The sequence below is a fragment of the Pongo abelii genome, chromosome 3, assembly GCF_028885655.2.
Source record: "Pongo abelii isolate AG06213 chromosome 3, NHGRI_mPonAbe1-v2.0_pri, whole genome shotgun sequence".
Lineage (NCBI taxonomy): Eukaryota > Metazoa > Chordata > Mammalia > Primates > Hominidae > Pongo > Pongo abelii.
The window spans coordinates 47,243,374-47,269,270 of NC_071988.2; the positions used below are offsets into that span (position 1 = coordinate 47,243,374).

General features: G+C 37.1%; 1 protein-coding gene across 5 annotated transcripts in view; it reads right to left on the reverse strand.

The window, feature by feature from the left end:
- Window positions 1-25,897, reverse strand: part of CORIN (corin, serine peptidase) — a 269,106-nt gene that overhangs the window by 160,889 nt on the left and 82,320 nt on the right. For all 5 annotated transcript variants that reach the window (XM_063723401.1, XM_063723400.1, XM_063723399.1 and 2 more), the window contains exon 4: window positions 18,974-19,181. In XM_063723401.1, coding sequence (XP_063579471.1) covers window positions 18,974-19,181 — 208 coding nt within the window. The remainder of the gene's footprint in view (window positions 1-18,973; window positions 19,182-25,897) is intronic.

Genomic DNA, 25,897 nt, shown 5'->3' on the forward strand with positions numbered 1-25,897 from the left:
AACACAAGGAAAGGGTAAATACACTTGTGCTTTCTTCTCTAGGTGTGAGCCAGCCCACAGTAAAGCTATAAAACAAGCTAGGCTTGTCGTTGGTGTTCCTCCTTTGCCTTCTAGTTCTTGACCAAGGTCCCAGGGTCCCAATGCCATTGTGATCACCCCGATGCCAGCACCCCACCTAGATGGCCACCTCTACCAGAGTGCTTGAAACATATTATTCCCTTCCTACAATCAAAACAGCACTCCCAATTGCAGCTGATCTCAATTAAGCTTTTAAATAAGAAAACATATGAAAAAAAAACCCAGAATAACGCATAATAATAGATGAACACTTAACCCTCCCAGAGATTTTTGCATCATTAAAAGAAGACTGCTTACTGGGGCAATGGAATCTCTAACTGATGAAATTCCAGATACCATTTAAAGGGGAAAAAAACATTCAACATTTTTTGAAGACCAGAAACATGTCTGCAAACTGAACAACACTCTGGAGCCCAACTCTCCCAAGCGGTTCCTGGACCTTTTCTCATTTCTGAACTGACTTATTTTATTTTATTTTATTTATCATTCTACATCTTTTCTTAGAATCTTCAAGGGTAACAAAAATGAAGTTTCATGCAGGAGGCCAACAGACTGTTTTCAAGTTCTAAAGTTAAGTCTTTAATTCAGAAATGGAATCATTGTCATTGACTCTTACGGTGGTCATTTTTCTACAGGAAAGCCTCAGTCTATCACCCTGCAACTTTCACGTGGCCACTCCTCCACTGTTGAATCTTGGGCCAATAGCTCACTCATGTCAAAACTCAGTTTCCTCATTTGAAAAATGAAGGTTTTGGAAGAGCTGGAGTTTGGACCATTTTTCATAGTCCTTTTACTATTAACATTCTGTAAGTCAAAATTCATTCTTTAAGGCAATGTTTCTCAGAGGAGCACTGATAATCCCACCAGATTTGCTAAATTTCAAAAGGTAACAGGCATTTTCCTCAAGATTTGTTCTGGGAATATATAGAGACATTCAAATACCATTAGGCCCTCCATTCTAAAAATAGGGCCTAAGAAAAATGTCTACTGTGTTTCCAAATAGTTCTCTTAAGAGGTGTAACCAACTGAGACCCATAAGCTTTAAATTGCTGGACCAGGATATGTGAAATAGTGATGGGGTATTAATAACTAGCAACACTTTCCAACAGTGAGCAAAATGAGGAGTCATTTTTTTCTTGCATTGCATAAAATTCAACTGCCTGTGGAAGGCTGAAGCATTTTTGTTAAATTTGCTTTTCATCACATAGAACAGCGTGGTGAGATAGGCCACACTATTTTGGAATATGTGTCTATATCCAAGCAACAAACAGATTGATGACTTTAAAACAAGTGCTCTGGACAGGGAAGGAGACCACTTTAGCTATCTAAAAACTATTTTAGAAAGGGTGATTATTTTAAATTGATGTCTGAAGTGCATTTGGTGTTGTGCAAAAGTACCTAGTACATTTCAACTAAAGTTAAAGCAGAAAGCTTTTATACCTCCTCTATAATTATTTGTTCAAACATTTGATAGCTATATAAATAACACTACAATATAGTGATAGTGAAGTTTTTATGGTGTTTTCACTAGGAAGGCTGTTATAAAATCATTTATCTAGCAAAACTTGTACAGTTTATCTATAAAAATGTTAGAGAATTTATCTTCAAATAATTTTGTTATAATATATATACAAATTAATACACCGATTTTATCTGCAAAAAAATTCTGATAAGGACGTAAAGTTTAAATTATGAAATAAGTCGTAGCCACAAAGCAGGCTTATATGGTTAATGGATTTTTAAGTTTTATAAATCACTTTTCTCTTAACTTTTGATTTTGAACTACTGTTAGACTTACAGAAAAGTTATAAAAATAATACAGAAAGTTTCCATATATCCTTCATCCAGACTCCACTAAGGTAAACATCTTACATAACTATAGCATAATTATTAGAACCAGGAAATTAGCATTCATACAATACCTTTAACAAAACTAAGGACCCTATTTGAATTTTGCCAGGATCTCCATTTAGGATCCCACATTGCATTCAATTGTCACTTTTTACTTCTGGCAAATAAACTAATCTTTAAATATTATTAGGAGAACTCAGAATTTAAAACTCTTTTTTCATGAGAAAAAAAAAACAAACAGAATCTTTGTGACAGGTGGACTTTAAGATGGCCCGCAATGATCTCTGCTTCCTGGTATTCATGCCCTGTTTAATCCCCTCCCCTGGAGTGCAGGTTGCCTGAGTGATTTGCTCCCAACCAACAGAAGGTAATGGAATGTCAATTTCATCATTAGTCTACATAAGATTGTGACTTCTGTATTGCTAACAGACTCTCTCCCTTACTGGCTTTGATGAAGCAACTTGTCATATTGAGGACACCCACATGGCAAGGACCTGAAGGTTGCCACTGGCTAATAGACAGCTAGGAACTAAGACCCTCCAACCAAAGCCTTTAAGGAACTGAAGTTCTTCCAAGAATCACATGAGCTTGGAAGTTGATCCTTCCCAAGTCAAGCCTTCAGATAAGACCCCAACCCTGCCAACATCTTTATTTCACCTATGTGACAGACCCTAAAGCAGAGGACCTGGCTGGGCCACTCCCAGATATCTGGCCCATAGCAACTGTGTAATAATATATGTGTGTTGCTTTAAGCTGATAGGTTTATGGTAGTTTGCAATATATAACTAATACACTTTTCTTGACACATCACATTGCCAGAGGCATGCTACTGAGTTTGATGTCCTATTCATTGGCAAGACTCACGCAATCGTCTTTTTAAAAATACATTCCTAAGTTTGTCTTTGTTAGGCTGAGCTGTTCAGTGAAAAATGCTCGCAAAATCATAGTCACAGGCACCTCCCAGAGCTGCAGAACTTACTTAGTCGTGAAGAGAATGTTAATGCTGGAAGGATCTTCCAAGATAATCTACTCCCATTTTCTCCTTTTGCATTAGGAGGAAATTGAAGCCTAAACAGATTTCATAGCCAAATACTGTGACTCCAGTCCAGTGCTCCCAAATATCTTGCCTATCTGACCTCCTTGCACAATCCATTAGCAACAGATAACACAGGAACATAAATCAACAAATGACAACACTACTGGAAAATCCAAATAACAATAGATGGCTTGTTCTCCCTATGATAAGCAAACAGCATTGGTTTCCTATGTCAGCATATTCTGTGACCTCAAGAGACCATATAAAAGTTTAGGCTTAGTGGGGTATGAGAAGCAAGAAAGAGGCTTCTTTGGTTTCTACTCCACTAAACGTGGGGATGAAAAGCTGTGCAAGGGAATTTTTACATGTGTCATTGTCTCCCATCAGAAGATAAATAATGGAAGCAGTTGGGGTATTTTTTGGTCACATTGGTCTGACTCTAAAATCCAGGACTGTGTCATTCTTTTTCTTCATTTGTAATAGTCATGATCCTACCAAGAAAGAGGTGAGCCACTAAAGCAGGTTCACTGCAGAATGTTTAATGAAGGGCTCTGATCTCCTACAGAAGGAAAAGGTACAGGCAGGGTTTAGATAAACCAACAAGGGGTAGTACAGTAGGCTGCTGCAGGGAGCTGTTAGCACCCTAGGTTTAAGAGACAAGGGGAAAGAGAATTTTCTGGAACTTGGAGAGAGTTATATGGGGAAGGCTGCTTGATAGGGGTCGTGGCCTCTTACAGTGAGTGGGTTGCAGTCAACCCACGTAACCTGGCAGAAGGGAAACCAGGGGATCACTACCCAAACTGCCTATTTTCCCACACTCTGATCTCAGGCTGGTGGCTTCCATTGGCTGAACCCAACAGGAAGCTAGAAAGTAGCCACTGTTGAAGCGGCCTCTCCTGGGAAGAGTTGGGATGGAGGAGAGTAGAAAGTAGATATGGAGAAGTAAATGAGAAACAGCCAGCACAAAGCTGCATGCCTTGCACCTAGTGAAAGCTCAGCAAATACTTGTCAAAGGATGAAACACAGTGGTGTGTGAGCAGATTAAACTATGATTAGCTTGACATCTGCTGGGACTGTTTACACCACAAGAATCAGCAAATTATACAAATAATGGTTTTGTTGTTGGTTTGTTTTTTTCCTTCTCAGGGATCCAATTTACCAGCACACCACTGCATAAAAGTCTAAATCATGTCATCTACTACAGAAGGAAAGCTGTTTTCATTTCCACTCAAAAGAAAATTACTGCCGTGAACTTCTTGAAACCACATAAGAAATGATCTCAATATTAACTCCTTCTCCACCACTTCTACCACTCCTCCTTCATATACATTATTTTTTCAGGGAGTATAGCTCAGGGGTAGAGCATTTGACTGCATATACATTATTTTTTTGGTGGTAATATCATCTACCTAAGTCTCCAAGTCCAAAAGCCTTTGCCTTCCAGTCAACTTAGACATTCATATGCAAATAATCACTAAATACTGCCAATATTACTTCCTAAAAATCTTTCAAATCCATTTTCCCTTCTCTCCCATTTTATTTTCTAGAAAAATTAAGCCAGCTGTACTCTCTCTAATATACAGTAGATCTGGCTGTTACTTCACCTGAATTGCCTTTTCACCCCACCTTGTTTACATGGCAAATTTTTCTTCTTCCTCCAAAATTAATTTCAGCAGTTACCTCCTCCCTGCTAGTAGCCTTCCCTAATAATGCCAGATAAAATGAATTCCTCCCCTTTCTCTGTGTTACCTCCATGCCTTGTAAACTGATCACATTTTACAGCAATTTAATTGTGTTTATGTCTGGTCCTCTATTATGCTAAGCCCCTTGAAGACAGCAGTATGTTTTATTCATTTCCATAAACCAGCATCTAGCAGTGTGCCTGGCACATTATAGGCACCAATAAGTGTTTGCTAAAGGAGTGAATTGATAATTTTCCAGGTATCTTTGTTGAATAAACTGATGCCAGGAGCTGAGATAGAGCTAGTTCCTAGTAAGACCCTCTATCCCTCCCTTTACATCAGGCCCCCCCACCCACACTCCCAACCTTGGCAATAGTAACTGCTTGCAGGACTGATCCCATCATGACCTCTTTTCCCACTTCAATCAATTATGACAGGATGCTCAGTATATCCGGCTCTCCCTCACCTCCCAGACTTCCAGATCCTCACGGATCAAATGTAAGCTTCACAGTGAGTTTTCCTGAACAACACTGCCTAAAATTGCACCTCTTTTCACCATACTCCCACCCTCCCAAAGCTCTCCATTCCCCTGCTTTGCTATTTTCGTTGCACTTATCACTATCCGCTAAACCAGTGTTTATTATCTGTCTGTTTATTTGCTTACTGCCTATCTCTCATCGGCATAACATAAGCTCTGTGAAGCCAAGGATATTTGTTTATTTCATCTGCAGCTCTATCCCTCCTGTGCACAGTCAGCACTCCATAATTATCTGTTGAATAAGTAAATGAATCACATGCAGAGGTGATTCCTGCCTGAGATAAAGCTGTCAGTAGCAAAGGTGGGAGGAGAACCTAACTCCCAACTTAATGGGGAATACAAAAGCTCACACTACCCTGCCCAAGAGGTGCCCTCCACTTCAGTTCAGCAGGTTCTACGTGCACTATTCAACATTTAAGTAATGCCCATGTAAGAGTTAAATGTCAGTAAAACTGTCATAAATGAAAAGCCTACAGACTGAGGGTCTTGTTTGTTATGCCAATAGCAGTGTGTCACTCTTAAAATACATAAACTTAGAAAATACTAACAGATAAACACAGTTTGAATTAAGATGGGCATGAATAATGTAAAAATGACACAGCCACTCTGAAAGAGAATATAAAATTCCATACTCTTTTAACCAACACATTCCTGATTTTCATTAATATTTGGCATACTTACCAGGGCCCAGGGGATGAGAGATTAACAGATCACAAAAGAAATGTGCAATCGTTTAATTATTTTGCAGCTGTTTTGATTTTTACACATTATAAAATGATGCCACAAATATGGATATTCAAATGAATTGAATCACAAGTATTATTTATAGATTCTAGTCAGAGCCACATAATTATCGGGGGAACCAGCCCCCAATATTTCAATGTAGGTTCTTTCTATTTTCCCTAAGGGTTGGCCAGTCTAAGAAATAAAGAGAGTACAAAGAGAGGAATTTTACTGTTGGGCCTCCAGGGGTGACATCACATATTAGTAGATCCGTGATGTCCCCTTGAGCCTCAAAACCAGCAGGTTTTTATTAAGGACTTTAAAAGGGGTGAGGGTGTACGAACAAGGAGTAGGTCACAAAGATCACATGCTTTAAAAGGCAATAAAGATCACAAGGCAAAGGGCAAAGCAAAGATCACAAGGCAAAGGGCAAAGCAAAGATCACAAGGCAAAGGGCAAAATTAGAATTACTGATGACGGTCTATGTTCAGCTGTGCACATATTGTCTTGTTAAACATCTTAAACAACAGAAAACAGGGTTAGAGAGCAGAGAACTAGTCTGACCTCAACTTTACCAGGGCGGGATCTTTTCCACACCCTAATAAGCCTGAGGGTACTGCAGGAGACCAGGGCGTATTTCAGTCCTTATCTCAACCACATAAGACAGACACTCCCAGAGCAGCCGTTTATAGACCTCCCCCCAGGAATGCATTCCTTCCCCAGAGTATTAATTATTAATATTCCTTGCTGGGAAAAGAATTCAGTGATATCTCTCCTACTTCCACATCCGTTTATAGGCTCTCTGCAAGAAGAAAAATATGGCTCTATTCTGCCCGACCCCGCAGGCAGTCAGACCTTATGGTTATCTTCCCTTGTTCCCTGAAAATCGCTGTTATTCTGTTCTTTTTCAAGGTGCACTGATTTCATATTGTTCAAACACACGTTTTACAATCAATTTGTACAATAGTGGTCCTGAGGTGATGTACATTCTCAGCTTAAGAAGATAACATGATTAAGAGATTAAAGTAAAGACAGGCATAAGAAATTATAAGAGTATTATTTGGGAACTGACAAATGTCCATGAAATCTTCACAATTTATGTTTCTCTGCCACGGCTCCAGCTGGTCCCTCTGTTCAGGGTCCCTCACTTTCCTCAACACATAATACCAATGAATTATTGAGGAGAAAAGTACTGCACAGAGCTTGATGAAATGTGTGTGCTTGTGACACTGTCAGTAACATGAAAAGGCATTTTTAGAAATATTTGATCTGTCATGGCCTGATTCTCTAGCTTTACATCTTTGTAAAATGAAAGTAATTGGAATTATATGACAGTATCTTACCTATGCTTTGAGCTATTTTGGCTCATAAAATGAAACCTCATCTCTCACTTCATATTTTATGTATAATGCCAAAAAAGCAACTAAGTCACCAGTGTTGCCTGATGTTGAAAAGGGAACTTTGCTACAACCAGCTGCCTAAACAGCCAGGTTGCCAGAACTCATGTGGCTGACTGCTGTTTCCAGGTTAGCAGATAAATTCGGGAAAGTAAGCAGTAAATGACTTTCAGAATATTTCTTTGGTAACAGCAACAGTGCTCATCTTTTTTGTTTGACTACTGATCTATATACATTTTTAAAAATTATAAATATGAAAGTATTTAATTCCTTAATGTTTCCATTTATTCCCAAATGTAAAACAATTTGGGACATATGTAACTTAACACCTAGAGCCTGAAATTCTATTTTCTACTATGAACTGTTTAAGCAAAGACCAATCCATCCAATACACAGAGGGGTCCAAGCAGATGACCTGGCTCCTCCCCAGGGTGATACCCTTTAAATATTTGTTTAATATTTATTTAGGTGAGAAACTGAGATTTGCACTGAAGAGAAACAGGACTTTAGATAGCAGGGACCCAATTTTCAAACTCAACTTAGTAAACCAGAAGTCCTGCAGTTAACTCAGCCCATTCTTTCTGAAGGCAGTTAGGTGGCCAGTTGTTGCTACTCGATATGATCCATCATATGTCAACACAATGCCCCCCAAAACCTTCAAGTAGATTCTCTGATTAGTATTCCAAAGCAAACATAAAAGAGTTTTTGAGAAAACCTATGCTAAATTTAATTTTCTTCATCTTGTTTCATGAGTTTTTAGAGCTCATTATTCATCAGTGCCATGGGCCACTGTAAATGGACTTGCCTCTCAACCCAATGAAAAACCAATTAACCTTAGGATGCTGGATTCCTTACCCTAGTATCTCCAGTAAGTTCTCATCAGTCAGTTCAAATACCTCCAGTAATAGCAAACTCACCATTTCCTGAGACAACAATTCTATATTTACACAAGTTTATTATCCATAAAATTCTTCCTTTAGCTAAGCAGGAATTTACTTCTCAATGACTTTCAATTACTAGTTCTATTAATATGTTTGTCCTGTGGAAGAACACAGAAAAAGTATGCTCCCCCTTCCATCTCATGGCCCAGAAACATTTGAGAACGGCCATGGTATGCCCTCAGAGTTTCACACCCCCAGTTCCCTCAAGTATTCTTCACATGAACAGATTCTCAATCGCTATTCTCATCAGTATCCTCTAGATATTTTATTGTTGTTTTCTTTCTGTTCTTTATATAAACTTTAATGCTAAAATTTTCAATTAGAAAGGCTTTTTAACTGAGTGCATATGAGTTAATATTAAGAAGAAGCACAGAGCTGCCAAGCCAGTCTTCAGGCACAATCTAGTAATTCCTCATCCATTAGGTCCAGGATTTTAACAGTGATGGAGAAGTGAGAGTTAATTTAGTATCTGTTAGCTGGTTATTCTGCCAACCAGACCATCAGTGTTGCCTGATTTTAAAAAGGGAAGCTCAGGAGCTTCAGAAGGAAGCTAAATTATCTCTGGAAATATTATCCAAGTCACCTTAAAGTTTCAATTCCCTTAATATACATACAAAATTTGATTTATGCAAAAATTTTAGGAACATATAAATTATACAAAAAGTGTAGTACAACTATAGTCAACATATTTTGAACTCTCATTAACCTAGACACTTAGGAGGGTTCCCTGATTGAAGAGTTAATTTATTCCTTTACTCAGCTATTTAACGAGCACCTGCTATGTGTTGGGCAGTGTTCTGAACAATAGGTATACAATGATGTACAAAGTCAACAAGTTCTCTGCCACTGTGGAGCTTATAAAGTAAGAGAGGCAATAAACAGACAGGCAAAAGGGGTTATAATTGTGCCATGGTGAAAGATAACAGGCCCTATTGAGGGTGATCAGAGATTTCTCTGCAGAGATGTCTTCTGAGAAGAGGGCTTAGTGTGAGGAGAAAGATACTACCAGGTAAAATGAACATTATACACAAAGGAAGCTAGAAAGAGGTTGGCATTTTTGAGAGGTGGAAAGGAAGGTCAGTGCAACTGGAGCCAGGTCTACAACACTAGAGAGGCAAAAAGGGCTTCAGAAACTATGGTAGGGACTTACAACTGGCAATGGGCAGAGCTATGCTTTGAATCAAATGTAATCTGCCCCCAAACTTTCAAGCCCATTCTCTGCAGTTGCCAGATGAAATTCTTTAATCTTCAGTGAACACACATAATATAAAATTTGGGTAACAGTATGGTGTTTTTCAAGAAGCTCATTTGAGGAAACTCATTTGGTTCTCACTGCAAACCTACAAGGATTAAGTACACTAAAGAAAACTGTAGTATACTATGGAAAATTGAGTACATGACAGAAAACATGTAGTTCCCATGCTTCAGGTGTAATTTTTAATCTTAGTCATGTGGCTAAGTAAGTAATTTTTTTTATATAATTGCTCTAGATATTAAGAATATTTGTTTAGGACCTAATGGCAAATCAATATGTCAGAGGGAAAAATAAATAACCGACACATCAAATTCTTAAAGTTAAAATCTCACTTCAGGAGCATGGAATATCTCTGCAATGTATTGGAACATATAAGCAAGCTGAAGATAATCTGCTGGGTCTCCTCCATTTCAATTAGCCTGTTTTGCAGTACATGGTATGTACATTTATTAAAAGCAGACACAGTCTAAAGGAGAAACTGTGAAAGCTCATTGTTATGACATATGATATAGTTGATCAGGATCTGAGGTCTCAAAGGAATCAAGTTAAAAACCATAACATTTACACATACCATTATAATATTTTTAAATTAAGTTTTAAATAGTATCACGTAGGTATTGTCTCTAGGATGAAATACAAGCAAATCTTCATTATTTGGTTAGCAGAGGAAATTAGTGTGATGAATGATCCAAAATAATGAAATATAAAAGAAAAATATTTTTGACTTTAGAATTTTTTTTATAATACATTTTACTTCTCTGAACTCACTTTGCTTATTAAATTTAGCTTGCAGATCCCCCACATACACTAAGTGACAGCAAGAAGCATTGGTCTGAAAGTGCAATTATAAAATTAAATATAATAATAAATGCAGGGCTGGGAGTGGTGGCTCACACCTGTAATCCCAGTACTTTGGGAGGCTGAGGCGGGTGGATCACTTGAGGTCAGGAGTTCGAGACCAGCCTGGCCAATATGGTGAAACCCCGTCTCTACTAAAAATACAAAAATTAGCCAGGCACAGTGGTGGGCGCCTGTAATCCCAGCTACTCAGGAGGCTGAAGCAGGGAGAATTGCTTGAACCTAGGAGGCAGAGGTTGCAGTGAGCCAAGATCACACTACTACACTCCAGCCTTAGCAACAGAGTGAGACTCTCCCTCAAAAGATAATAATAATAAATGCAATAATAAAAAATAAAATAAGTCCCCAAAGGATACTTGAAAACTAATATAATAATGGATATCATTATCCATGAAAATAGAAAGTAAAAAATTACCATATTAGCACACTTATCATGTCAGGGGAAAAGGAAATTGTACCTAAAAGTGCCCTGAAAATTGTAAGCAGCTTAACTAAAAATTTACAGCTAATATTCAAGTAGAGATTGAATTATAATCAGGAGAATGATCGAAATGAGTTTAGAGACTCCTGGAAGCTGAATGAACTTTATTTTATTATCTTATTTATGTGTATACAAGAGCTTATAGAGAAATTAAAGCAAAGAGATGTAAGTGAAATTATTAAAAATTAAGCAGAAATGGAACTGACATCCAGCTCCAGAAGCCCTATGTAGTCTACCTAGTTTTGTTTTAATCCATATAGTATTCTATATTCTTTGCAATCCTTCAACACTTAGAATACTTAGCATACGTTAATAATACTTATTTTATTAATAATTAATATTAATGAATAAATAATTGATAATTAATAATATGATTATAATTAATGATTAATACTTAGAATATGTCAGGAATGCTTATTTATTAATAATTAGCTAATATTAATAAATCAATAATAATATTTTAATAATACTTTATAAGTAGTTAATAATTATTAATGAATAACCTTCATATTTCACTAGTACTACCTGTCCTTTTCAATCCACTATTTTATAACTGTTGATGACATTTCTTTGTAAGAGCCAGGCACGTTCCAAGCATGCTTTATTACTTAATCCTCATATTAACTTTGTAAAGTAAATACCACTACTATATCTGTATCACAGATGGGGGGCTGCTGCATTTGCCTCCAGAGCTTGCTTTCTGTGTGTTGAATGGCGGCCTACTACCGTGTGTTGAATGGTGTGTGTTGAATGGTGGCCTACTACTGTGTGTTGAATGGTGGCCTCCCAAAAATATATTCATGTCCTAACCCCTGGAACCTGTGAATATTATCTTATTTGGAAAAAAGGTCTTTGTGGATGTAATAAGAATCTTGAGATGAAGATGTCATCTTGGATTGTATGGGTGGCCACTAAATTCAATGACAAGTGTCTATATGACAGACAAAAGAGAAGAAGACACAGACATACAGAGGAGAAGACCATGTGAAGGCGAAGACAGAGGCAAAAGCGATTTGGCCATAAGTCAAAGAACATCTGAAACCCCCAGAAGCTGGCAAAGGAAGGAAATGAATTCTTTCTGGAGCCCCAGAAGAAGGGGATGGCCTTGCCAGACTTTGGAATTCAAGCCTCCAGGGCTGCAAGAGAATAAATGTCTGTGTTTAAGCCACCCAGATTTTGTAGTCATTTGCTATGGCAGCCCAGGATACCCTCACAACCACTATATTATACTACTGCAGTATAGGAACATAATAAAGGGCCTCTTCACTACCACCCCGTATCTTCATTCATGGGAAAGCCCTAATAGCCCTTCTCTCTCTTCATACTGTGAAAACACCTGCAACTGATAGTTTACGACAAAATATTTTCCTGAATGCCACTGGGTAACAGTTCTTTAGTTACTTCTACAATTCAGAATCTACTGTTTTTATTCTGCCTCAACGCTATAGCAATGCAGGCTTTTTCCAGTTAAAATAATAAATGCTTTTTCCCTATTTCAGGCACATTTTACACAATAATTAAAGCAGTACAAATAACATGGAATTTATTTGCACTTCAAAATGCAATTCAAAGGGGACATTACAACTGATGCTACAGAACTACAAAGGACCATGAAGACTATTGTGACAATTATATGCCAATGAATTAGATAACCTAGAAGAAATGAATAGACTCTTTGACATGTACAACCCACCAAGATTAAATTATGAAGAAGCAGAAAATATTAACAGACTAATAAGGAGTAAGGAGACTGAATTAGTAATAAAAGTATCCCATCAAAGAAAAGCCCAGGACTTGATGGCTTCACTGCTAAATTCTACGAAACATTTAAAGAAGAGCTAATACCAACTCTTCTCAAACTCTTCCAAAAAATCGAATAGGAGAGAATGCTTCCAAACTCATTACTCTGACACCAAAACCAGATAAAAGCATGACAAAAACAAACAAACAAAACCTGCAGGCCAATATCCCTGATGAACATAAATGCAAAAATCCTCAGCAAAATACTATCAAACAAAGCTCAATCACACATTAAAAAGATCATTCACCATGATCAAATGGGATTCATCACAGGTATGAAAGGGTGGCCCAACATAACCAAATCAATAAACATGATACATCACATTAACAGAATGAAGGACAAAAACATATGATCACCTCAACAGATGCAGGAAAAGCATTTGACAAAATTCAACATTTATTCATGATAAAAATACTCAACAAATTAGGTTTAGAAGGAAAGTACCTCAACACAATAAAGCTGAAAAACCCACAGCTAACATCATACTCAATACACAAAATTTAAAAGCTTTTCCTCTAAGATCCGAAATAAGACAAGGATACCCACTCTCATTACTTTTATTCAACATAGCACTAGAAATCCTGGTCAGAGCAATTAGGCAAGAGAAGGAAATAAAAGCCATTCAAACCAGAAAGAAAGAAGTTAACTTGTCCCTGTTTGCAGAAAACATTCACCTTACATATATAGAAAATCCTAAAGAAAGCCCTAAAGACTACACATGCACACACACACACACACACACACACACATGCACAATCTGTTAGATCTATAAACAAATTCAGTAAAGTAGCAGAATACAAAAATCTACAAAAAAAATCAGTAGGGTTTCTGTAAACAGACAGAAAACTGAAATATATATATGTATATATTTTATATATATATATATTTGAGAGAGTCTCGCTCCATCGTCCAGGCTGAAGTGCAGTGGCACGATCTCAGCTCACTGCAAGCTCCACCTCCCGGGTTTACGCCATTCTCCTGCCTCAGCCTCCTGAGTAGCTGGGACTACAGGCATGTGCCACTATGCCCGGCTAATTTTTTGTATTTTTAATAGAGACAGGGTTTCACCATGTTAGCCAGAATGGTCTCAATCTCCTGACCTTGTGATCTGCTCACCTGGCCTCCCAAAGTGCTGGGATTACAGGTGTGGGCCACCACGCCCAGCCTGAAAAATGTATTTTAAAAACCCAATCCTGCTTACAATAGCTACAAAAAACACTTTGGAATAAACAAGGAAGTGAAAGATCTCTATACAAATAACTATAAACATTGAAAAAAATTGAAGAAGGCACAAAGTGGAAAGATATGGATGTTCATGGTTGGAAGAATCCATATTTTCAATGTGTCCATACTACCCGAAGTGATCTAGAGTCAATGCAATTCCTATCAAAATACCAATGATATTTTTCACAGAAACAGAAAAAATAATCCCCAAATTTGCATGGAAACACAAAAGACAAAATAGCCAAACCAAGCCTATCAAAAAAACAAAGCTGGAGGCATCATACTACCTAACTTCAAAATATACTACAAAGCATAATGATATGGTTTGGCTGTGTCCCCACCCAAATCTCATCTTGAATTGTAGTTTCCATAACCCTCATTTGTCATAGGAAGTACCCAGTGGAAGGTAATTGAATCATAGGGGCAGCTACCCCTATGTTGCTTTTCTTGTGATAGTGAGTGAGTTCTCATGAGATCTGATGGTTTTATAAGGGGCTTTCCCCATTTTGCTCAGCACTTGTCCTTCCTGCCATCATGTGAAGAAGGACGTGTTTACTTCCCTTTCCACCATTATAAGTTTCCTGAGGCCTTCCCAGCCATGCAGAACTGTGAGTCAGTTAAATCTCCTTCATTTATAAATTACCCAGTCTCATGCAGTCCTTTATAGCAGTGTGAGACTGAAATAATAACACATAGTAACTGAAACAGTATGGTATTGGTATAAAAACAGTTGCATAGACCAAAGGAATGGAACCAAGATCCAATAAATAAATCCATGCCTTTACAGCAAACTGGTTTTTGACAAGGTGCCAAGAACACACAATGGAGAAAAGACAGTCATTTCATGCAATGGAGAAAAGACAGTCAATAAATGGCATTACGGAAACTGCCTATCAACATGCAGAAGCATGAAATTAGACTCTTGTCGCATAGGATATGCAAAAATGCAAAAATGAACTCAAAATGGGTTAAAGACTTAAATGTAAGGGCCCAAACTATGAAACTACTAAGAGAAAATATAGGTGGAACCTATAGTCTGGTTAATGATTTTTGGGAAATGATCCCAAAAGCTCAAGCATCAAAAGCAAAAGTAGACAAATGAGATTTCATCAAACTAAAAGCTTCTGCACAGCAAAGGAAATAACAGAGTGAAGAGACAACCTATGGAATGGGAGAAAATATTTGCAAGCTATACATCTAATAAAAGGTTAATATCCAAAATACGTAAGGAACTCAAACACCTCAGTAGCAAGAAAATAAACTACCTGATGACAAAATGGGTAAAAAAACCTGAATAGACATTTCTCAAAAGAAGACATATAAATGGCCAACAGGTATATGAAAAAATGTTAAACATCACTAATTATCAGGGCAATGCAAATCAAAACCTCAAATCCCACCACTGCTTTATCAAATAAGTTAAGGTAATATTCAAATTCTTTTGTTGTTATTTCAATAATGTTCACAGCATCTTCACCAGGAATAGATTTCATCTCAAGAAACCACTTTCTTTGTTCATCTATAAAAAGCTACTCCTCATCCATTCAAGTTTGATCATGAGATTGTAGCAATTCAGTCACATCTTTAGACTCCACTTTTAATTATAGTTCTCTTGCTATTTTCACAACCTCTGCAATTACTTTCTCCACTAAAGTCTTGAACTTCTCAAAGTCATCCACGAGTGTTGGAATCAAGTTCTTCTAAATTTCTGTTAATGTTAATGTTTTCACCTCCTGTCATGAATCACAAGCATTCTTAATGGAATCTAGAATGGTAAATTATTTCCTAAAGGTTTTCAATTTTCTTTGCCCAGATCCATCGGAGAAATCACAATCTATCTATAGCAGCTACAGCCTTATGAAATGTATTTCTGAAATAATAAGACTTGAAAGTCAAAATTATTCCCTGATTGATGGGCTGCAGAATAGATATTTTGTTAACGGGCAAGAAAACAACATTCATCTCCTCCTACATCTCCGTAGAGCTCTTGGGTGACCAGGTGCATTGTCAGTGAGTAGTAATATTTTAAAAGAAATCTGTTTTTTTCTGAGCAGTAGGTGTCAAAAATGGGCTTCAAAATAATCAGTAAGCAGTTTCCCTAACACCATTTATTGACTGTCTTTTCTCCATTGCATGAAATGACTGTCCTTTCTCCATTGAGTGTTCTGGGCGCTTTTGTCAAAAACCAGTTTGATGTAAAGGCATGGATTTATTTATTGGATCTCGACTCCATTCCATTGATCTATCAGTAAACAGGTGTGCTGTCATCCAGGCTTTTCTGTTACACTTATAGAGTATGAGTAGAGTAGATTTAGCATACTTGTTAACAGCCTTAGGATTTTGGGAATGGTAAAAGATCATTGGCTTCAACTTACAGCTGAATTAGACCTTAACAACAGAGTCAGTCTGTCCTTTGAAGTTTTAAAGCCAGGCACTGACTTCTCTTCTCTAGCTAGCAAAGTGCTAGATGGCATCTTTTTCCAGTAGAAAGCTGTTTTGCCTAAACTGAAAATCTGCTGTTTAGTGTAGCCATCTTTATCAATGATCTTAGCTAAATCTTCTAGATGACTTGCTGCAGCTTCTAAATGAGCACTTGTTACATCATCTTGCACATTTATGTCATGGAGATGGTTTCTTTCCTTAAATCTCATGAACCAATCTCTGCTAGCATCAAACTTTTCTTCTCCAGCTTCCTCACCTCTTCCAGCCTTCACAAAATTGAAGAGTTACAATCTTGCTCTAGATTAGGCTTTGGCTTAAGAGAATGTTGTGGCTGTTTTGATCCTCCATCCAGACCACAAAAACTTTCTCCATACCAGCAATAAGGCTGTTTTGCCTTCTTATCGTTTGTGTGTTCACGGGTGTAGCACTGTTTGTTGCCTATAAGAACTTTTGCTTTGCATTCACAGTTGGCCAACTGTTGGGTGCAAGAGGCCTAGCTTTCAGCATATCTTGGCTTTCAACATGCCTTCCTCACTAAACTTAATCATCTCTAGCTTTTCATTTAAAGTGAGAGATATGCCACTCTTCCTTCACCTGAATACTTAGAGGCCATTGTAGGGTTGTTAATTGGCCTAATTTGAATATTACTGTGTCTCCCAGAATAGGAAGGCCCCAGGTGAGGGAGAGAGACAATGGAACAATAGTCAATATATTAAATCAACCTAAGTATCCACTAACCAATGAATGCATAAAGAAAATGTGATACACACACACACACACACACACACACACACACACACACATATACAATGGAATACTATTCAGCCATAAAAAAGAAAAAAAAAATCCTGTTATTAGCCACAACATGGATCAACCTGGAGGACACTTTGTTAAGTGGAGTAAGTCAGGCACAGAAAGACAAATACCACAGGATCTCATTCATATATAGAATATTTAAAATCTGATCTCATTGAAATAGAGAGTAGAATAAAGGTTGAAAGAGACTGGGGAAGTTCAAGGGTGAAGATTGGGGAAATGTTGGTCAAATGACACAAAATTACAGTTAGCTAGGGGGAATAAGTTAAAGAGATCTTTTGTATAGCATGGTGACTATAGTTATTGATAACATATTGTATTCTTAGCTAGTCATGGTGGTGTGTGCCTATACTCCCAGCTAGCTGGGGGGCTGAAGCAGGAGGATTGCTTGAGCCCAGGAGCTTTAGGCCAGCCTGGACAACATAGCAAGACCCCATCTCTAAGTGTGTATGTATATATACACAAATATGTACATATATACACACACATATATACACATATTAATGTATATATACACATGTATACACACACATATATGCACACATACATATATGTATGTGTCTGTATATATGTACACACATATGTGTATATTTGTATGTATATGTGTATGTGTAGCATTCTTAAAAAATGCTAAGACAATGGATGTAAAGTGTTCTCATCACAAAAATGGTACAATGTGATGTAATATATTTGTTAATCAGCTAGATTTAGCCATTCCATCATGTATGTATACTTCAAAACATCATGTTTACACAGTAAATGCATGCAATTTTATCTGCCAATTTAACATAAATAAGAATTCAAACACACAGAAAAAATGCAACTTATTCTTGTATTACTATTCTAAAACTTTGTAACATTTTAATTCAGAAAATAATTGATGTTATATGTAAGTAATACATGTTTTGAAAATTTTTTAAGTGTATACTTAATATTTCAAAAATTCCATGATATACTTTTGATTGATGTACTTATTGAAATTATCCCTGATCCTGTTTGATATTGTGCTGGATAGCCTCTGTCTATCTCTCTGTGTCTACACTTTGCCCTTCTTGCCCTGCTCTGCTTCCCAGTGTTGAGTGGAAGAACCACGAAACATCTATGTATGGTTGACACTTGCTTTAAAGTATAAGATTTGGGACTTTTGAACTGATGAGATTTTGTTGAGATTCTGGATCTCATCCACCATGCTCAAATGAATTATGCACCCTTGTCCTCTGGTTGTGGATGAGTTCATTTGGTGAGAGGCACTGGCAGATGGGAGGGTGGGAGGTGAGTGAGGTCAGGGTATTTATCCTTCCTTCTCTCTCACTGCAAGACTGAAGGGTTGGCAGTGGCCGTGCTCCTCTGCCTAGGGTCATAGCACCTGGCCTGTCCGAGACCCTTTACCCATAGATACAACTCTCTCTAACTCTCTCTAGGTGCTACTGGCCATTATTCCCCTTCAATCTTGGGTGGTGGAACTGTATCCCCGTATGATGAGACCCTGGTGCCTCCCATCACTTATTTGTTCTCTTAACCCTGCCCACAGCTCCATAAATAGTCTCTTCAAGAAACTCTCTTATCACCCCTTTGAGTGTGTTGTCTGTCTTCTGCTGGATCCTCACTGGAACAGCTATTATGGAATTCCTCTGATAGCATCAATCTAACATTGTGAATAATTTTTTCCCATAAATAAAATTATTCCAGATTTTCAAAACATTTCTATTTTCAAAGAATTAGAACTAGCCATGACTAATGTGGCTAATAACAACCAAAATAAAAGGGAGTCGTTTGGATAATTTTTTTTCTCCTAGGACACTTCTGCTATAACCAACTCTTATCACTGAATAATCTGGGTTCCGAAATACCTGTCATCGCCATCAATGATGCACTCAGGGAAGGCGAGGCTACAGCCAAACAGCATGATATGTTGATAGCAATTGAGGCGATGGAGATATGTGAAAAACTTGAGGAACTTCTCCATTTCCATGTTTCTGACAACTGAGAGGAGAGGTGTCAGCGTGGTATGGTAGGGCAGCATCTGACACTGGCTGTGGGTGATGTTCATGCAGGCACCTGGGAAGTAAAGACATGCACATTTAAGAGTGGACACATCAGAAGTATATGTTTGCAAAATCATTTAATATTTGTTTATAAGATAAAGCATACTTATCATAAGAAAAAATTTAGATATGCAATCATACACATATGTGCATGTTAAGTATGTGTATGTGTATGATAATGAAATCAAGCTACAAATATTTACAGAGGAAGAGCATTCGTGTCCTGGGAAAATGTGTGGAAAAATACATACTCTTCATACATATCTGGTAGGCATGTGCAATCACCTTTACTTTTGGATCACAGCTGGGCAGGGCAATATGTATCCAAAAAAATCTTTTCAACATGCATGTTCTTTGACATTGTCAAGTCATTTCTAGAAACTTATCCTAAGGAAATAATCATATTTGTGAATGTGGATTTATCTACGGGGATCTTGATCTTTGCATAGTTTACAATTTTTAAAAGATAGAAATCATCTAAATATTCAGCAAAAAGAATTGTTCTAAATATATGGAACAAACAATAGAATATTTAATTTAGGTACATGAAAGATGCTTCAGAAGACTAATCACAAGGGATGATGCTCATAATATAATAAATAAAAGTAGGAAGTCACAAAACAATTTGTATACAATGATCTTGTTTTAAAAACACAAAATTATGCAAAGATTTGTAATCCCGCCTATGTCAACAGTTCAGGAGCAGCTCAGAGCCTCTGACATTATCTTCTCCCATAGTTGGCTCTTTTGGGCACCACCATATCCATGGCTTTTCCAATGCCTTCATGACAGAAATTTGCCTAGTTGACTCGATATAAACAAAAATGTTGACATGCGTTCATATGATGGGATTTTAGGAATCGACCACATTTTCTTTTTTATTCCTTATTCTGTTGTCTGTATAAAGATTCATTGCTTTTATTGTTGCTGCTTAAACAAGATTCTCTTATTCACAATTACCTCAGTTTCAAGACCCAGTTATATGAAATCATATCTATATTATACATGAGAAAACTCAATTTTTAGAAGGCTAAGAAATTTGCCTAGAGGTGCATAGCCATTATGTAGAAATTTCAGATCTGAAACCTATGTCTTCTGAGTAATTTCCATTACTTAGAGTTAATGTAGAGGGTTATGTTAAAAATAGTTCTTAAGATAATTCTTAATGGCTCATGAAAGGAAGAGGCTAAAAGGCATATAATGACATATCACAAGGTCTGTATGTATAGTAATATGTAATACACCCGTATATTTTGACCACATCTTTTTATCAGTTTTAATTACATTATTTTATTTAGGGGTTATCAGCTTTTGGGCTTATGCTTTTGATGGAAGCCCATATTTGAAGCAATTAGAATACCAAAAGGCTCATTCCCTCCACCTAGCCAAAGAAACCACTGCATATTAAGAGATCATTTAAAAAATGCAAGATAGAAAACATCCTAGGGGCCGGGCGCGGTGGCTCACGCCTGTAATCCCAGCACTTTGGAAGGCCGAGGCAGGCAGATCACGAGGTCAGCAGATTGAGACCATCCTGGTTAACACGGTGAAACCCTGTCTCTACTAAAAATACAAAAAATTAGCCGGGCGTGGTGGCGGGTGCCTGTAGTCCCAGCTACTCGGGAGGCTGAGGCAGGAGAATGGTGTGAACCCGGGAGGCGGAGCTTGCAGTGAGCCGAGATCGCGCCACTTCGCGCCACTGCACCCCAGCCTGGGCGACAGAGCTGCGGTGTCGTCCCCCCAAAAAAAAAATCCTAGGAATTTTCCCATATTAGCATTTGGAGAGCTTCATTGTTTCCTTTACTGCTGCATAACATTCCACTGTATGTTGTACTGGGATTTATTTAAGCAATCTCCCTTTAATAAATATTTGGACTGTTTTCAACTTTTTGCTATTATATTGCTGTAATAAATAACCTGTACATATGCCTGAGATGTACAATAGATTCCCAGAAGTAGGATTGCTGGGTAAACGGATAAATGCTTTCAGAATTCTGGTAGCTATTGTCAAATTCCCCCATCATCGAGAAGTACCATTTTGCATTCTCGCCAACAATGTATGAGGATGTCTGCTTTCTCAGTCTCACCAACAGAGAACAGTGTCAAACTTTTGGATTTTTGCTAATCTGATAGGTGAGAAATTATATTGTAGGGTGATTTTTCATTTGCATTTAACTTGTTGCCAGTGAAGTTGAGCACCTTTTCATATATTTAAGGACCATTTGCATTTTGTCTTCAGTTTCATATGCTTGGAAGGTTTTTCCTACTGAGTTTTAGGGGTGTTTTTTCTACTTTTATAAGCTCCTTAGGGAGATTAATGTACTGAAAATATTCTAACACTTTTTCTTTAGTTTTGTGGTTTTGAAATTATTTTAAAGAACTAACAACTATATAATCATTTAATAGATGAATATATTTTATTCTACTTTAATCCAGCTGTTGAAATATTTAAAAGGGGCTTTCTTTGAAAAGTAGCCAGTTCAGAGGCAGAGCTCAAAATCGAATCTGGAGTAAGGTATGATAATATCTGACATTTCAGTACCCCTTTATAGTTTAAAAACCACTTCTACCCTTATCTTTTAAGGTTGTATTACTTAGGTTTGGTTTGGCTGTAGTGAAGGAAAATGGAATATAACATTGCTCTAAGCAGAACAAAATTTTTCTGCCCTATAAAAGGTCTAGATGAGTGGTCCAGGACAGGAATTGGATCCCGTGGTGCCAGAAACATAGGCTCTTTATGTAGCCCTAACTTCATGGCCCAAGATAGTGAAATCTACAGTCCAGACAGAAGGGTGAAGAAGTAGTAAAGAGGACAAAGGCACACACTCTTACTATTTCTTAAGAACAGTTCCAGCTGCTACAAGACCCTTCCACATATATCCCATTATCCAGAACGTCGTCACATGGCCACATCTAGTTGCATGAGAGGCTAGGATTATTCCAGTTTGACATGTGCCCAGATAAAAATGGGGAGTGGGATCAATTACAAATGAAGGAGAATGAATACTGGTGTTCAGCCAGAAACCTCTGCCAGAAAAATAAATAGAGAAGGCATCATTATACTCATTATAAAAGAAAAAAAAGGCTGGGCGCACTGGCTCACACCTGTAATCCCAGCACTTTGGGAGGCTGAGGTGGGCGGATCACCTGAGGTCAGGAGTTCGAGACCACCCTGACTAACATGGTGAAACCCCATCTCTACTAAAAATACAAAAATTAGCCAGGCGTGGTGGCGGGCACCTGTAATCCCAGCTACTCGGGAGGCTGAGGCAGAAGAATTGCTTAAACTCGGGAGGTGGAGGTTGGCAGTGAGCTGAGATCACGCCACTGCACTCCAGTCTGAGCAAAAGAGCAAGACTCTGTCTCAAAAAAAAAAAAAAAAAAGGTACAACTATTTTCCTATTCAAGATGTTTGATTAAGCACATATCCTCCCTCCTGACATTTCACAAAAAAAAGAATAGTAAAGGGGAAAAAAGCATAAACTCATAACAGCAAAGAGCATGGAGAGGGGCTTCCATCAGTAGATAAATATTTTTAGCAAATTTCTGCCAGCCAAAAAGAGCATGCAAGAAATTTTGAAGTTTGTGGAAGAGGATGAAGTCAATCTGCCCAGCAGAACCTAGGAGAGGTTCTGGGCTTGAGTTGTCAGATAAGGCAGAGAAGAACAAAAACTGGAACTAAAAAAGGGAGATATTAAAGATCTGTATATGAAACAATTGCTCCTCACTCCACCCACACGCACAGAATACAAGACAGCCACGAAATTACCACCATTAAAAAGAAAAAAAAAGAAAAATATTCATCTATCTCTAAAGAAATTACACAATGGTCTGAGAACTGAGAAAGCTGGTATGGCTATTGGTACCACAGATAAGGTTAATAATAACTGAAAATGTCACTCTGAAAAAATAGAAATAGTTCAAGACAGAAGAGAACTTTAAAAAAAATCATCAATAACTTCGGAGTAAAGTGCCCATGTAATTTATCATCCTACCTGAGAAAATTTAAAGAATGATAACAATGAGCTATTAATAGCTATGCCAGGAAAATAAATATAAACCATGACTGTCTCCTATGAGCCAAGATATATAGATTTAAATAGGTATTGCATCCATAAATGAGAATAGGATGCTAAGAAAAAGAAAACTCAGAAGAGGAAACCTTACAATCGACAACACATAAATGCATAAGATCATAAGAGATTACTATAAATAATTATAAATCAACAAATTAGATAACCTAGAAGAAATGGATAAATTCCTGGGCACATACAACTTAACAAGACTGACTCATGAAAAAACAGAAAATCTGAACAGCCCAATAATGAGAAAGGATGTTGAATCTGTCAGGCCTCTGAGCCCAAGCTAAGCCATCATATCCCCTGTGACCTGCAAGTATACATCCAGATGGCCTGAAGTAACTGAAGAATCACAAAAGAAGTGAAAATGGCCTGTTCCTCCTTAACTGATGACACTACCTTTGAAATTCCTTCTCCTGGCTCAAAAGCTCCCCCACTGAGCACCTTGTGACCCCCATCCCTGCACTCCAGAGAACAACCCCTTTGACTGTAATTTTCCTCTACCCACCCAAATCTTATAAAACAGCCCCACCCCTGTCTCCCTTCGCTAACTGTCTTTTCGGACTCAGCCCGCCTGCACCCAGGTGAAATAAACAGCCTTGTTGCTCACACAAAGCCTGTTCAGTGGTCGCTTCTCACGGACTCGAGTGAAAGAACCAGTAATAAAAAGTCTTCCATCAAAGAAAACCCATCACAGAAATAGTGAGGACCTGATGTCTTCACTATTAATTCCACAAAACATTTAAAGAACTAATATCAATTCTTCTCAAACTCTTCCAAAAAACTGAAGAAAAGTGAACATATGTAAACACATTTTACAAAGCCAGCATTGCCCTGATACCAAAGCCAGACAAGGACACTACAAGAGAAGAAAATTACATGTTAATAACTTTGATGAATATAGATACAAAAATCCTCAACAAAATGCTGGCAAACCAAATTCAACAGCACATTAAAAAGATCATTTACCATGATCAAGTGGAATTTATACCTGGGATGCAAGGATGTTTCAACATACACAAATTAATAAATGTGATACATCACCTTAACAGAATGAAAGACAAAAACCATATGACCATCTCAAAAGACAGAAAAAACACTTGAGAAAATTAAACATCCTTTCATGATAAGATCTTCAACAAATTAGGTATAGAAGAAATGTACTTCAACACAATAAAGGCCATCTATGACAAACCCACAGCTAACAACATATGCAATAGGAAAAGAGAAAAGCCATCCTCTAAGATCAGGAAGAGAACAAGGATGCCTGCTCTTGCCACTGCTAATCAACATAGTACTGGAAGTCCTAACCAGAGCAATTAGGCAAGAGAAAAAAATAAAAGGCAATCAAATCAGAAAGAAAGAAGTTAAACGGTCTCTGTTTCTAACAACATGATCTTATATTTAGAAAAACCTAAAGATTCCACAAGGAAACCTGTTAGAATAAGCACCTTCAGAAAAGTAGTAAAAGTAGTATTTTCAAAATCAACATAAAAAATCATTTGTTTCAATCAGAAATGAAGGAGAGAAAAATAAAATTAAATTAAAAATAAAAATAAACCAGTTCTGCTTTTACACATTAACAAACTGTACAAAAAAGAAATCAAGAAAACAATCACGTTTACAATAGCTACAAAAAAAAATACTTAGGAATAAATTTAACCAAGGAGGTGAAAGATCTTACACTGAAAATGATGAAGCATTGATGAAAGAAGTTAAAGGAAACACAAATAAATAGAAAAATATCCTGTATTCATGGTTTGGAAGAATTGATCTCATTAAAATATTCATACTACCCAAAGTGATCTACAGATTCAGTGCAATCCCTATTATAATTCTAATAACATTTTTCAAAGAAATACAAAAAATCCTAGAATTCATATGGAAACACACAAAAAACAAATAACCAAAAAAAATTGAGTGAAAAGAAAACTGAAGGTTTCACACTACTTGATTTCCAAATACACTATAAAGCTATAGTAATCAAAAAAGCATGATATTGGCATATAAGCATAAAACCAATGTAACCAAATGAAGAATCCAGAAATAAATCCAAACATTGATGGTCAATTGATTTTCAGCAAAGATGCCAAGAATACACAATGGGGAAACAATAGTCTTTTCAAAACATAGTGTTGAAAAAACTGGATATAAAGATTTAGAAGAATGAGATTAGTCTTTTATTTTACACCATACACAAAATTAACTCAAAATGAACTAAAAACTTACAAGTAAAACCTAAAACTATAAAACTACTAGAAGAATACATAGGGGGAAAGCTCAGTGACATTGGTCTGGTTAATAATTTTTTGAATATGATCCCAAAGGCAAGGGCAACAAGAGTATAAATACACAAATGGGATTACATCAAACAAAAAGCTTCTTCACAGGAAACAGTCAACACAGCAAAGAAATAACTTACAAAATGGGAGAAAATATTTGCAAACCATACATCTGATAAGGGGTTAATATCCAAAATACAAAAGGAATTTTATTTAGTAGTTAGGAAACAATAACTAAATTTAAAAGTGAGAAAAGGCCCTAAATAGACATTTCTTAAAAAAATACATACAAATGGCCAACAGGTATATGAAAAAAAGTTCAACATCTCTAGCCATCAGAGAAATGCAAATTAAAACCACAATGAGCT